Source organism: Salvelinus fontinalis, unplaced genomic scaffold (genome assembly GCF_029448725.1).
Source record: "Salvelinus fontinalis isolate EN_2023a unplaced genomic scaffold, ASM2944872v1 scaffold_0001, whole genome shotgun sequence".
NCBI classification, from domain to species: Eukaryota; Metazoa; Chordata; class Actinopteri; order Salmoniformes; family Salmonidae; genus Salvelinus; species Salvelinus fontinalis.
Genome location: NW_026600210.1, coordinates 241,320 through 256,770, shown reverse-complemented (window position 1 = coordinate 256,770; position 15,451 = coordinate 241,320). Strand labels below are relative to the sequence as shown.

General features: G+C 46.2%; 1 protein-coding gene across 3 annotated transcripts in view; it reads right to left on the bottom strand.

Moving 5' to 3' along the window:
- The window catches only part of dennd4a (DENN/MADD domain containing 4A), a 182,295-nt gene that overhangs the window by 81,722 nt on the left and 85,122 nt on the right, over positions 1–15,451 (bottom strand). For 2 of the 3 annotated variants that reach the window (XM_055910129.1, XM_055910128.1), the window contains exons 14-15: positions 6,051–6,196; positions 3,337–3,357 (exon numbers count right to left, since the gene is read on the bottom strand). In XM_055910129.1, coding sequence (XP_055766104.1) covers positions 3,337–3,357; positions 6,051–6,196 — 167 coding nt within the window. The remainder of the gene's footprint in view (positions 1–3,336; positions 3,358–6,050; positions 6,197–15,451) is intronic. The other variant, XM_055910130.1, reaches the window with a different exon arrangement.

Below are 15,451 nucleotides of genomic sequence, written 5' to 3'. Positions count from 1 at the left end.
CCAGGAAGAGTAGCTGCTGCCTTGGCAACAGGAACTAATGGGGATCCATAATAAACCCCAGGAAGAGTAGCTGCTGCCTTGGCAGGAACTAATGGGGATCAATAATAAACCCCAGGAAGAGTAGCTGCTGCCTTGGCAGGAACTAATGGGGATCCATAATAAACCCCAGGAAGAGTAGCTGCTGCCTTGGCAGGAACTAATGGGGATCCATAGTAAACCCCAGGAAGAGTAGCTGCTGCCTTGACAGGAACTAATGGGGATCCATAATAAAACCCCAGGAAGAGTAGCTGCTGCCTTGGCAGGAACTAATGGGGATCCATAATAAACCCCAGGAAGAGTAGCTGCTACCTTGGCAGGAACTAATGGGGATCCATAATAAACCCCAGGAAGAGTAGCTGCTGCCTTGACAGGAACTAATGGGGATCCATAATAAACCCCAGGAAGAGTAGATGCTGCCTTGGCAGGAACTAATGGGGATCCATAATAAACCCCAGGAAGAGTAGCTGCTGCCTTGGCAGGAACTAATGGGGATCCATAATAAACCTCAGGAAGAGTAGCTGCTGCCTTGGCAGGAACTAATGGGGATCCATAATAAACCCCAGGAAGAGTAGCTGCTGCCTTGACAGGAACTAATGGGGATCCATAATAAACCCCAGGAAGAGTAGCTGCTGCCTTGGCAGGAACTAATGGGGATCCATAATAAACCCCAGGAAGAGTAGCTGCTACCTTGGCAGGAACTAATGGGGATCCATAATAAACCCCAGGAAGAGTAGCTGCTGCCTTGACAGGAACTAATGGGGATCCATAATAAACCCCAGGAAGAGTAGATGCTGCCTTAGCAGGAACTAATGGGGATCCATAATAAACCCCAGGAAGAGTAGCTGCTGCCTTGGCAGGAACTAATGGGGATCCACAGATTCCAGAGAAGATATTTCAATATCCTATTACAGATCAGAGCCTAAGAGTTAATTCAGAGAAACAAGCATTAATAATGAGCCCATGTCTATCAGGGTCATAACTCAGCATAACTCTACCCCTCCCTTCTCCCCCTCCTCTCCTCCCCCTTCACCCCTCCTTACTCCTCCCTTCTCCCCCTCCTCTCCCCCCCTTCACCTCTCCTTACCCCTCCCTTCTCCCCCTCCTCTCCTCCCCCTTCACCTCTCCTTACCCCTCCCTTCTCTCCCTCCTCTCCCCCCCTCCCTTCTCCCCCTCCTCCCCTCCCCCTTCACCCCTCCTTACTCCTCCCTTCTCCCTTCTCCCCCTCCTCTCCTCCCCCTTCACCTCTCCTTACTCCTCCCTTCTCCCCCTCCTCCCCTCCCCCTTGACCTCTCCTTACCCCTCCCTTCTCTACCTCCTCTCCTCCCCCTTCACCTCTCCTTACCCCTCCCTTCTCTACCTCCTCTCCTCCCCCTTCACCTCTCCTTACCCCTCCCTTCTCTCCTGCCTCTCCTCCCCCTCCCTTCTCCCCCTCCTCCCCTCCCCCTTCACCCCTCCTTACTCCTCCCTTCTCCCCCTCCCTTCTCCCCCTTCACCTCTCCTTACTCCTCCCTTCTCCCCCTCCTCTCCTCCCCCTTCACCTCTCCTTACCCCTCCCTTCTCTACCTCCTCTCCTCCCCCTTCACCTCCCCCCCTCCCTTCTCCCCCTTCACCTCTCCTTACTCCTCCCTCCTCCCCTCCCCCTTCACCCCTCCTTACTCCTCCCTTCTCCCCCTCCCTTCTCCCCCTTCACCTCTCCTTACCCCTCCCTTCTCCCCCTCCTCTCCTCCCCCTTCACCTCTCCTTACTCCTCCCTTCTCCCCCTCCTCCCCTCCCCCTTGACCTCTCCTTACCCCTCCCTTCTCTACCTCCTCTCCTCCCCCTTCACCTCTCCTTACCCCTCCCTTCTCTACCTCCTCTCCTCCCCCTTCACCTCTCCTTACCCCTCCCTTCTCTCCTGCCTCTCCTCCCCCTCCCTTCTCCCCCTCCTCCCCTCCCCCTTCACCCCTCCTTACTCCTCCCTTCTCCCCCTCCCTTCTCCCCCTTCACCTCTCCTTACTCCTCCCTTCTCCCCCTCCTCTCCTCCCCCTTCACCTCTCCTTACCCCTCCCTTCTCTACCTCCTCTCCTCCCCCTTCACCTCCCCCCCTCCCTTCTCCCCCTTCACCTCTCCTTACTCCTCCCTCCTCCCCTCCCCCTTCACCCCTCCTTACTCCTCCCTTCTCCCCCTTCACCTCTCCTTACCCCTCCCTTCTCTCCCTCCTCTCCTCCCCCTTCACCTCTCCTTACCCCTCCCTTCTCTACCTCCTCTCCTCCCCCTTCACCTCTCCTTACCCCTCCCTTCTCTACCTCCTCTCCTCCCCCTTCACCTCTCCTTACCCCTCCCTTCTCTCCATTCTCTCCTCCCCCTCCCTTCTCCCCCTCCTCCCCTCCCCCTTCACCCCTCCTTACTCCTCCCTTCTCCCCCTCCCTTCTCCCCCTTCACCTCTCCTTACTCCTCCCTTCTCCCCCTCCTCTCCTCCCCCTTCACCTCTCCTTACCCCTCCCTTCTCTACCTCCTCTCCTCCCCCTTCACCTCCCCCCCTCCCTTCTCCCCCTTCACCTCTCCTTACTCCTCCCTCCTCCCCTCCCCCTTCACCCCTCCTTACTCCTCCCTTCTCCCCCTTCACCTCTCCTTACCCCTCCCTTCTCTCCCTCCTCTCCTCCCCCTTCACCTCTCCTTACCCCTCCCTTCTCTACCTCCTCTCCTCCCCCTTCACCTCCCCCCCTCCCTTCTCCCCCTTCACCTCTCCTTACTCCTCCCTCCTCCCCTCCCCCTTCACCCCTCCTTACTCCTCCCTTCTCCCCCTCCCTTCTCCCCCTTCACCTCTCCTTACCCCTCCCTTCTCTCCCTCCTCTCCTCCCCCTTCACCTCTCCCCCCTCCCTTCTCTCCCTCCTCTCCCCCCTCCCTTCTCTCCCTCCTCCCCCCCACCTCTCCTTACCGCTCCCTTCTACCACCCCTCCTCCCCCCTCTACTTACACCAATAATCTGAACTGCCAATGATAGTCAAGTCCACCCCTCCTCACTCACTCCCCTCCCCCTCTCCTAGTCTACATGAATCCAGCCTCCACTGACCTGAACATAATTCTATAATGTTATGTTGCTCTATGAGGCTTTTACAGAACACACACACACAGACACAGACACAGACACAGACCCTAACCCTAACCCCTAACCCCTAACCCCTAACCCAGCACTGCAGCTGAGTCACAACCCAAGAAAAAGCTTGGGGAGAATGTTCTAACTTAGGTTCTAAGCTATAACATGGAAACGTAAAGAATATACAAAGTAATGAAGAAGAAGATGGTCTGAGAGCTTACCTTGCTTCCATTGCTGTAAATCTGTCCAAGCAAGACCCAAGATCACAGGTAGACAGGCAGGCAGACAGGCGGGTAGACAGGCGGGTAGACAGGTGGGAAGACAGACAGGAGAGTGTAGAGGGATTTTACCCAAGATCACAGGTAGACAGACAGGAAGACAGGCAGGTAGGCAGGCAGGTAAACAGACAGGTAGACAGGTGGGAAGACAGACAGGCAGGTAGACAGACAGACAGGTAGACGGGCAGACAGACAGACAGACAGACAGGCATACAGGCAGGTAGACAGGCGGGTAGACAGGCGGGTAGACAGTTGGGTAGACAGACGGGTAGACAGGCAGACAGGTAGAGAGGCAGTTAGACAGGTGGGTAGACAGGCGGGTAGACAGACAGGCAGACAGGTGGGTAGACAGGCGGGTAGACAGACAGGTAGACATGCGGGTAGACAGGCAGGTAGACAGTAAGACAGGTAGACAGGCAGGTAGACAGGCAGACAGGTAGACAGGCAGGTAGACAGACAGGTAGACCGACAGGAGAGTGTAAAGGAAATGCACCAGGCAGGTAGACAGACAGGCAGGTAAACAGGCAGGTAGACAGACCGGTAGACAGACAGGAGAGTGTAAAGGAAATGCACCAGACAGGTAGACAGACAGGCAGGAAGACAGGTGGACAGGTAGGTAGACAGACAGGTAGACAGGTGGGTAGACAGGCAGGTAGACAGGCAGACAGGCAGGCAGGTAGACAGGCAGACAGGTAGACAGGCAGACAGGTAGACAGGCAGGTAGACAGACAGGTAGACAAACCGGTAGACAGACAGGTAGACAGGTAGGTAGACAGACAGGTAGACAGGTGGGTAGGCAGGTAGACAGGCAGACAGGCAGACAGGTAGACAGGCAGACAGGTAGACAGGCAGACAGGTAGACAGGCAGGTAGACAGACAGGTAGACAAACCGGTAGACAGACAGGTAGACAGGTAGGTAGACAGACAGGTAGACAGGTGGGTAGGCAGGTAGACAGGCAGACAGGCAGACAGGTAGACAGGCAGACAGGTAGACAGGCAGATAGACAGGCAAGTAGACAGACAGGTAGACAGTCAGGAGAGTGTAAAGGAAATGCACCAGGCAGGTAGACAGACAGGCAGACAGACAGGCAGGTAGACAGACAGGTAGACAGTCAGGCAGGTATGCAGGTAGACAGTCAGGAGAGTGTTGAGGAAATGCACCAGGCAGGTAGACAGACAGGCAGACAGACAGGCAGGTAGACAGACAGGTAGACAGTCAGGCAGGTATGCAGGTAGACAGTCAGGAGAGTGTAGAGGAAATGCACCAGGCAGGTAGACAGACAGGTAGACAGACAGGCAGGTAGACAGACAGGTAGACAGTCAGGCAGGTATGCAGGTAGACAGTCAGGAGAGTGTAGAGGAAATGCACCAGGCAGGTAGACAGTCAGGTAGACAGTCAGGTAGACAGTCAGGAGAGTGTAGAGGAAATGCACCAGGCAGGTAGACAGACAGACAGGTAGACAGACAGGTAGACAGACAGGTAGACAGTCAGGTAGACAGTCAGGAGAGTGTTGAGGAAATGCACCAGGCAGGTAGACAGTCAGGTAGACAGACAGGTAGACAGTCAGGAGAGTGTAAAGGAAATGCACCAGGCAGGTAGACAGACAGGTAGACAGACAGGTAGACAGTCAGGAGAGTGTAAAGGAAATGCACCAGCCAGAGGGAGAAGGAAAGAAAAGAGATGACGGATTGACTAGAGAACAGAAGGACTCATTGTAGCCTAAAGGGACAAGCTTCCTGCTGGTTGCATTTTGTTCTACAACTTCCTGAATGTTTCCTGTTGGTTTAGCCAAAGGCCCTGTGTTATGATACATTATAAAATACATTCCGGATGAGATACCGAATCTCACAAACAACTCAGACGACGGATAAACGTATCTTCATTTAAAGGAGACCACCTACACTTTCGAATACATGCACTGCGTCCTGTGAATGACATATACAGTACATGGAGACTAACAAGCCAATTAAATGATGCAATACTACGCGCAGAGAAATACATGCTTCATCGAATACTATTTACGGGGTGCTGGTGGTCCATCTTATTCTCTACGGACTAACAAGCCTTCCCTTATCGACACACTCAAGAAAGCCAGGCTAGAATGTTAGTCTGAGAATACTATAGGACATTATCGTCTTATCTTATCAACACACTGAGAATAATATAGGACATTATCGTCTTACCTTATCAACACACTGAGAATAAAATAGGACATTATCGTCTTATCTTATCAACACACTGAGAATACTATAGGACATTATCGTCTTACCTTATCAACACACTGAGAATACTATAGGACATTATCATCTTACCTTATCAACACACTGAGAATAATATAGGACATTATCGTCTTACCTTATCAACACACTGAGAATAATATAGGACATTATCGTCTTACCTTATCAACACACTGAGAATAATATAGGACATTATCGTCTTACCTTATCAACACACTGAGAATAATATAGGACATTATCGTCTTACCTTATCAACACACTGAGAATAATATAGGACATTATCGTCTTAACTTATCAACACACTGAGAATAATATAGGACATTATCGTCTTACCTTATCAACACACTGAGAATAATATAGGACATTATCATCGTACCTTATCAACACACTGAGAATAATATAGGACATTATCGTCTTACCTTATCAACACACTCGTCAAAGAAGGCCAGACTGGCGTCTTTATCGCTGACGAAGGAACATTCCTCGATGAACCGGATAAACATCTGGGTCTTGATCATCTGGGAGTAGAACTTCTGGTGGGAACGATCCCGGCTCTTCAAGAACCCTGAGGAGCATGACAACCATATCGCAACCATATCACAACCACATGACAACCATATGACAACCACATGACAACCACATGACAACCACATGATAACCACATGACAACCACATGACAACCACATGACAACCACATGACAACCACATGATAACCACATGATAACCACATGACAACCACATGACAACCACATGACAACCACATGATAACCACATGACAACCACATGACAACCACATGACAACCACATGACAACCACATGATAACCACATGACAACCACATGACAACCACATGACAACCACATGACAACCACATGACAACCATATGACAACCACATGACAACCACATGACAACCACATGATAACCACATGACAACCACATGACAACCACATGATAACCACATGATAACCACATGACAACCACATGATAACCACATGACAACCACATGACAACCACATGACAACCACATGACAACCACATGACAACCACATGATAACCACATGACAACCACATGACAACCACATGACAACCACATGATAACCACATGACAACCACATGATAACCACATGACAACCACATGATAACCACATGACAACCACATGACAACCATATCACAACCACATGACAACCATATGACAACCACATGACAACCACATGACAACCACATGATAACCACATGACAACCACATGACAACCACATGATAACCACATGACAACCACATGATAACCACATGACAACCACATGACAACCACATGACAACCACATGACAACCACATGACAACCATATGACAACCACATGACAACCATATGACAACCACATGACAACCACATGACAACCACATGACAACCGCATGACAACCGCATGACAACCGCATGACAACCGCACGACAACCGCACGACAACCACACGAGAACCATATGACAACCACATGACAACCACATGATAACCACATGACAACCACATGACAACCACATGACAACCACATGATAACCACATGACAACCACATGACAACCACATGACAACCACACGATAACCACATGACAACCACATGACAACCACATGACAACCACACGACAACCACATGACAACCACACGACAACCACATGACAACCATATCACGTTAACATATGTAGCTTAAGAAACAAGGGGAAAATTAATAACTTGCTAGTGACAGATGACATTTAAATTCTGACTTTCTTTGAAACTCATTTAGACAATACCTTTGATGATACAGTGGTAGAAATACATGGTTATAACATTTACAGAAAAAGACAGAAATGCCAATAGTGGAGGTGTGGCTGTTTAAATTCAGAACCACATTCCTGTAAAGCTTAGAGACGATCTCATGTTAAATACTGTTGAAGTAATATGTCTACAGGTCCATCTGCCTCACCTGAAGCCCATTCTGGTGGGAAGCTGCTATAGACCACCAAGTACTAACAGTCAGTATCTAGATAATATATGTGAAATGCTTGATAATATATGTGATATCAACAGAGACGTATATTTTCTGTATGATTTAAATATGTGACCAACCGGCTCGATTCGGTCTTATGTAGCAAAATTAGAAGTGGTGTTTTTGACATTGGATAAAAGTAGAGACTCAGAGCTAGAAAATGGTTTATCATACACTAGAGTTGAGGAACAATGGGAAAGTAATTCTGCATTGAAAGTTGATAAACTTGTAACCCCACTTTTAAGAAAATGGCCGTTGAATGTTTTGGTACCTACTGGAGAGCTCTTCTTTGTCTACACCCATTCAGCATCGTTCACACCCTCTTAAGCTTTAGCCACATCCATCTCTTTAAGTATTCACAGGCCATGTACTAAACAGCCAAACATTTCAAGTTTAAAGGCTTGTATATACTACGGTTGTGTTCGTAAATTTAATCTGGAGTGCCAGAATGTGCTCTGGGCATTCGTAAACTCAGAGCGTTGTCAGATTGATCGTTCGTAAATTCAGAGCTTTCGTTCTCGGAGCACACGCTGGGCGCTCTGGCTGTGGAGTAGGCTTGATCTGAGCATTCTGACCTAGGAACAGCAGTCAAGCACCCAACCTAACTGGCTAACGTTGGCTGGCTTGCTAGCTACTTCCAGACACAAATGAGAGAACAGCTCACTCTGACCATTTTACTAGCCGTAGCAGAGCTGGCTAGGCTGTTTACATGTTATCCGGAGCGATAGTGACTGTAACTGTGCTGCTGGCAACAATTTAATTCGTTTTTTTTGCTGACGTTTACTGACACCGGCCAAATTCAACGGGTGTTGAGCGTTCGTAAATTCATCAGTTATTTTGTGCTCTGGCACACTCAGGCGAGATGGCTGTGAAATCGGAGTAGATAGCCAGAGCGAATTTACCAGCTACGTCTATCAACAGGTGTAGCATTCTATTGAATGTGTTAATATAGACAACCCACCATCCTCCATGATGTGTTAATATAGACAACCCACCATCCTCCATGATGTGTTAATATAGACAACCCACCATCCTCTATGATGTGTTAATATAGACAACCCACCATCCTCCATGATGTGTTAATATAGACAACCCACCATCCTCCATGATGTGTTAAAGACAACCCACCATCCTCCATGATGTGTTAATAAAGACAACCCACCATCCTCCATGATGTGTTAATATAGACAACCCACCATCCTCCATGATGTGTTAAAGACAACCCACCATCCTCCATGATGTGTTAATATAGACAACCCACCATCCTCCATGATGTGTTAATATAGACAACCCACCATCCTCCATGATGTGTTAATATAGACAACCCACCATCCTCCATGATGTGTTAATAAAGACAACCCACCATCCTCCATGATGTGTTAATATAGACAACCCACCATCCTCCATGATGTGTTAAAGACAACCCACCATCCTCCATGATGTGTTAATATAGACAACCCACCATCCTCCATGATGTGTTAATATAGACAACCCACCATCCTCCATGATGTGTTAATATAGACAACCCACCATCCTCCATGATGTGTTAATATAGACAACCCACCATCCTCCATGATGTGTTAATATAGACAACCCACCATCCTCCATGATGTGTTAATATAGACAACCCACCATCCTCCATGATGTGTTAAAGACAACCCACCATCCTCCATGATGTGTTAATATAGACAACCCACCATCCTCCATGATGTGTTAATATAGACAACCCACTATTCTCCATGATGTGTTAATATAGACAACCCACCATCCTCCATGATGTGTTAAAGACAACCCACCATCCTCCATGATGTGTTAATATAGACAACCCACCATCCTCCATGATGTGTTAATATAGACAACCCACCATCCTCCATGATGTGTTAATATAGACAACCCACCATCCTCCATGATGTGTTAAAGACAACCCACCATCCTCCATGATGTGTTAAAGACAACCCACCATCCTCCATGATGTGTTAATATAGACAACCCACCATCCTCCATGATGTGTTAGACAACCCACCATCCTCCATGATGTGTTAATATAGACAACCCACCATCCTCCATGATGTGTTAAAGACAACCCACCATCCTCCATGATGTGTTAATAAAGACAACCCACCATCCTCCATGATGTGTTAATATAGACAACCCACCATCCTCCATGATGTGTTAATATAGACAACCCACCATCCTCCATGATGTGTTAATATAGACAACCCACCATCCTCCATGATGTGTTAATATAGACAACCCACCATCCTCCATGATGTGTTAATAAAGACAACCCACCATCCTCCATGATGTGTTAATATAGACAACCCACCATCCTCCATGATGTGTTAATATAGACAACCCACCATCCTCCATGATGTGTTAAAGACAACCCACCATCCTCCATGATGTGTTAAAGACAACCCACCATCCTCCATGATGTGTTAATAAAGACAACCCACCATCCTCCATGATGTGTTAATATAGACAACCCACCATCCTCCATGATGTGTTAATATAGACAACCCACCATCCTCCATGATGTGTTAATAAAGACAACCCACCATCCTCCATGATGTGTTAATATAGACAACCCACCATCCTCTATGATGTGTTAATATAGACAACCCACCATCCTCCATGATGTGTTAATATAGACAACCCACCATCCTCCATGATGTGTTAAAGACAACCCACCATCCTCCATGATGTGTTAATATAGACAACCCACCATCCTCCATGATGTGTTAATAAAGACAACCCACCATCCTCCATGATGTGTTAAAAAAGACAACCCACCATCCTCCATGATGTGTTAATATAGACAACCCACCATCCTCCATGATGTGTTAATATAGACAACCCACCATCCTCCATGATGTGTTAATATAGACAACCCACCATCCTCCATGATGTGTTAATATAGACAACCCACCATCCTCCATGATGTGTTAATATAGACAACCCACCATCCTCCATGATGTGTTAATATAGACAACCCACCATCCTCCATGATGTGTTAATATAGACAACCCACCATCCTCCATGATGTGTTAATATAGACAACCCACCATCCTCCATGATGTGTTAAAGACAACCCACCATCCTCCATGATGTGTTAATATAGACAACCCACCATCCTCCATGATGTGTTAAAGACAACCCACCATCCTCCATGATGTGTTAATATAGACAACCCACCATCCTCCATGATGTGTTAATATAGACAACCCACCATCCTCCATGATGTGTTAATATAGACGACCCACCATCCTCCATGATGTGTTAAAGACAACCCACCATCCTCCATGATGTGTTAATATAGACAACCCACCATCCTCCATGATGTGTTAATATAGACAACCCACCATCCTCCATGATGTGTTAAAGACAACCCACCATCCTCCATGATGTGTTAATATAGACAACCCACCATCCTCCATGATGTGTTAATATAGACAACCCACCATCCTCCATGATGTGTTAATATAGACAACCCACCATCCTCCATGATGTGTTAATATAGACAACCCACCATCCTCCATGATGTGTTAATATAGACAACCCACCATCCTCCATGATGTGTTAATATAGACAACCCACCATCCTCCATGATGTGTTAAAGACAACCCACCATCCTCCATGATGTGTTAATATAGACAACCCACCATCCTCCATGATGTGTTAATATAGACAACCCACCATCCTCCATGATGTGTTAAAGACAACCCACCATCCTCCATGATGTGTTAATATAGACAACCCACCATCCTCCATGATGTGTTAATATAGACAACCCACCATCCTCCATGATGTGTTAATATAGACAACCCACCATCCTCCATGATGTGTTAATATAGACAACCCACCATCCTCCATGATGTGTTAATATAGACAACCCACCATCCTCCATGATGTGTTAATATAGACAACCCACCATCCTCCATGATGTGTTAAAGACAACCCACCATCCTCCATGATGTGTTAATATAGACAACCCACCATCCTCCATGATGTGTTAAAGACAACCCACCATCCTCCATGATGTGTTAAAGACAACCCACCATCCTCCATGATGTGTTAATATAGACAACCCACCATCCTCCATGATGTGTTAATAATGACAACCCACCATCCTCCATGATGTGTTAATATAGACAACCCACCATCCTCCATGATGTGTTAATATAGACAACCCACCATCCTCCATGATGTGTTAATAAAGACAACCCACCATCCTCCATGATGTGTTAATATAGACAACCCACCATCCTCCATGATGTGTTAATATAGACAACCCACCATCCTCCATGATGTGTTAATATAGACAACCCACCATCCTCCATGATGTGTTAATATAGACAACCCACCATCCTCCATGATGTGTTAATAAAGACAACCCACCATCCTCCATGATGTGTTAATATAGACAACCCACCATCCTCCATGATGTGTTAAAGACAACCCACCATCCTCCATGATGTGTTAATATAGACAACCCACCATCCTCCATGATGTGTTAATATAGACAACCCACCATCCTCCATGATGTGTTAAAGACAACCCACCATCCTCCATGATGTGTTAATATAGACAACCCACCATCCTCCATGATGTGTTAATATAGACAACCCACCATCCTCCATGATGTGTTAATATAGACAACCCACCATCCTCCATGATGTGTTAATAAAGACAACCCACCATCCTCCATGATGTGTTAATATAGACAACCCACCATCCTCCATGATGTGTTAATATAGACAACCCACCATCCTCCATGATGTGTTAATAAAGACAACCCACCATCCTCCATGATGTGTTAAAGACAACCCACCATCCTCCATGATGTGTTAATATAGACAACCCACCATCCTCCATGATGTGTTAATATAGACAACCCACCATCCTCCATGATGTGTTAATAAAGACAACCCACCATCCTCCATGATGTGTTAATATAGACAACCCACCATCCTCCATGATGTGTTAATATAGACAACCCACCATCCTCCATGATGTGTTAATAAAGACAACCCACCATCCTCCATGATGTGTTAATATAGACAACCCACCATCCTCCATGATGTGTTAATATAGACAACCCACCATCCTCCATGATGTGTTAAAGACAACCCACCATCCTCCATGATGTGTTAAAGACAACCCACCATCCTCCATGATGTGTTAATATAGACAACCCACCATCCTCTATGATGTGTTAATATAGACAACCCACCATCCTCCATGATGTGTTAATATAGACAACCCACCATCCTCCATGATGTGTTAAAGACAACCCACCATCCTCCATGATGTGTTAATATAGACAACCCACCATCCTCCATGATGTGTTAATAAAGACAACCCACCATCCTCCATGATGTGTTAAAAAAGACAACCCACCATCCTCCATGATGTGTTAATATAGACAACCCACCATCCTCCATGATGTGTTAATATAGACAACCCACCATCCTCCATGATGTGTTAAAGACAACCCACCATCCTCCATGATGTGTTAATATAGACAACCCACCATCCTCCATGATGTGTTAATAAAGACAACCCACCATCCTCCATGATGTGTTAATATAGACAACCCACCATCCTCCATGATGTGTTAATATAGACAACCCACCATCCTCCATGATGTGTTAATATAGACAACCCACCATCCTCCATGATGTGTTAAAGACAACCCACCATCCTCCATGATGTGTTAATATAGACAACCCACCATCCTCCATGATGTGTTAATATAGACAACCCACCATCCTCCATGATGTGTTAATATAGACAACCCACCATCCTCCATGATGTGTTAATATAGACAACCCACCATCCTCCATGATGTGTTAATATAGACAACCCACCATCCTCCATGATGTGTTAAAGACAACCCACCATCCTCCATGATGTGTTAATATAGACAACCCACCATCCTCCATGATGTGTTAATATAGACAACCCACCATCCTCCATGATGTGTTAATATAGACAACCCACCATCCTCCATGATGTGTTAAAGACAACCCACCATCCTCCATGATGTGTTAAAGACAACCCACCATCCTCCATGATGTGTTAATATAGACAACCCACCATCCTCCATGATGTGTTAATAAAGACAACCCACCATCCTCCATGATGTGTTAAAGACAACCCACCATCCTCCATGATGTGTTAATATAGACAACCCACCATCCTCCATGATGTGTTAAAGACAACCCACCATCCTCCATGATGTGTTAATATAGACAACCCACCATCCTCCATGATGTGTTAATATAGACAACCCACCATCCTCCATGATGTGTTAATATAGACAACCCACCATCCTCCATGATGTGTTAAAGACAACCCACCATCCTCCATGATGTGTTAAAGACAACCCACCATCCTCTATGATGTGTTAATATAGACAACCCACCATCCTCCATGATGTGTTAATAAAGACAACCCACCATCCTCCATGATGTGTTAATATAGACAACCCACCATCCTCCATGATGTGTTAATATAGACAACCCACCATCCTCCATGATGTGTTAATAAAGACAACCCACCATCCTCCATGATGTGTTAAAGACAACCCACCATCCTCCATGATGTGTTAATATAGACAACCCACCATCCTCCATGATGTGTTAATATAGACAACCCACCATCCTCCATGATGTGTTAATAAAGACAACCCACCATCCTCCATGATGTGTTAATATAGACAACCCACCATCCTCCATGATGTGTTAAAGACAACCCACCATCCTCCATGATGTGTTAAAGACAACCCACCATCCTCCATGATGTGTTAATATAGACAACCCACCATCCTCCATGATGTGTTAAAGACAACCCACCATCCTCCATGATGTGTTAATATAGACAACCCACCATCCTCCATGATGTGTTAAAGACAACCCACCATCCTCCATGATGTGTTAAAGACAACCCACCATCCTCCATGATGTGTTAATATAGACAACCCACCATCCTCCATGATGTGTTAATATAGACAACCCACCATCCTCCATGATGTGTTAATATAGACAACCCACCATCCTCCATGATGTGTTAATATAGACAACCCACCATCCTCCATGATGTGTTAATATAGACAACCCACCATCCTCCATGATGTGTTAAAGACAACCCACCATCCTCCATGATGTGTTAATAAAGACAACCCACCATCCTCCATGATGTGTTAATATAGACAACCCACCATCCTCCATGATGTGTTAAAGACAACCCACCATCCTCCATGATGTGTTAAAGACAACCCACCATCCTCCATGATGTGTTAATATAGACAACCCACCATCCTCCATGATGTGTTAATATAGACAACCCACCATCCTCCATGATGTGTTAATAAAGACAACCCACCATCCTCCATGATGTGTTAAAGACAACCCACCATCCTCCATGATGTGTTAATATAGACAACCCACCATCCTCCATGATGTGTTAATAAAGACAACCCACCATCCTCCATGATGTGTTAATATAGACAACCCACCATCCTCCATGATGTGTTAATATAGACAACCCACCATCCTCCATGATGTGTTAATATAGACAACCCACCATCCTCCATGATGTGTTAAAGACAACCCACCATCCTCCATGATGTGTTAATATAGACAACCCACCATCCTCCATGATGTGTTAAAGACAACCCACCATCCTCCATGATGTGTTAATATAGACAACCCACCATCCTCCATGATGTGTTAATATAGACAACCCACCATCCTCCATGATGTGTTAATATAGACAACCCACCATCCTCCATGATGTGTTA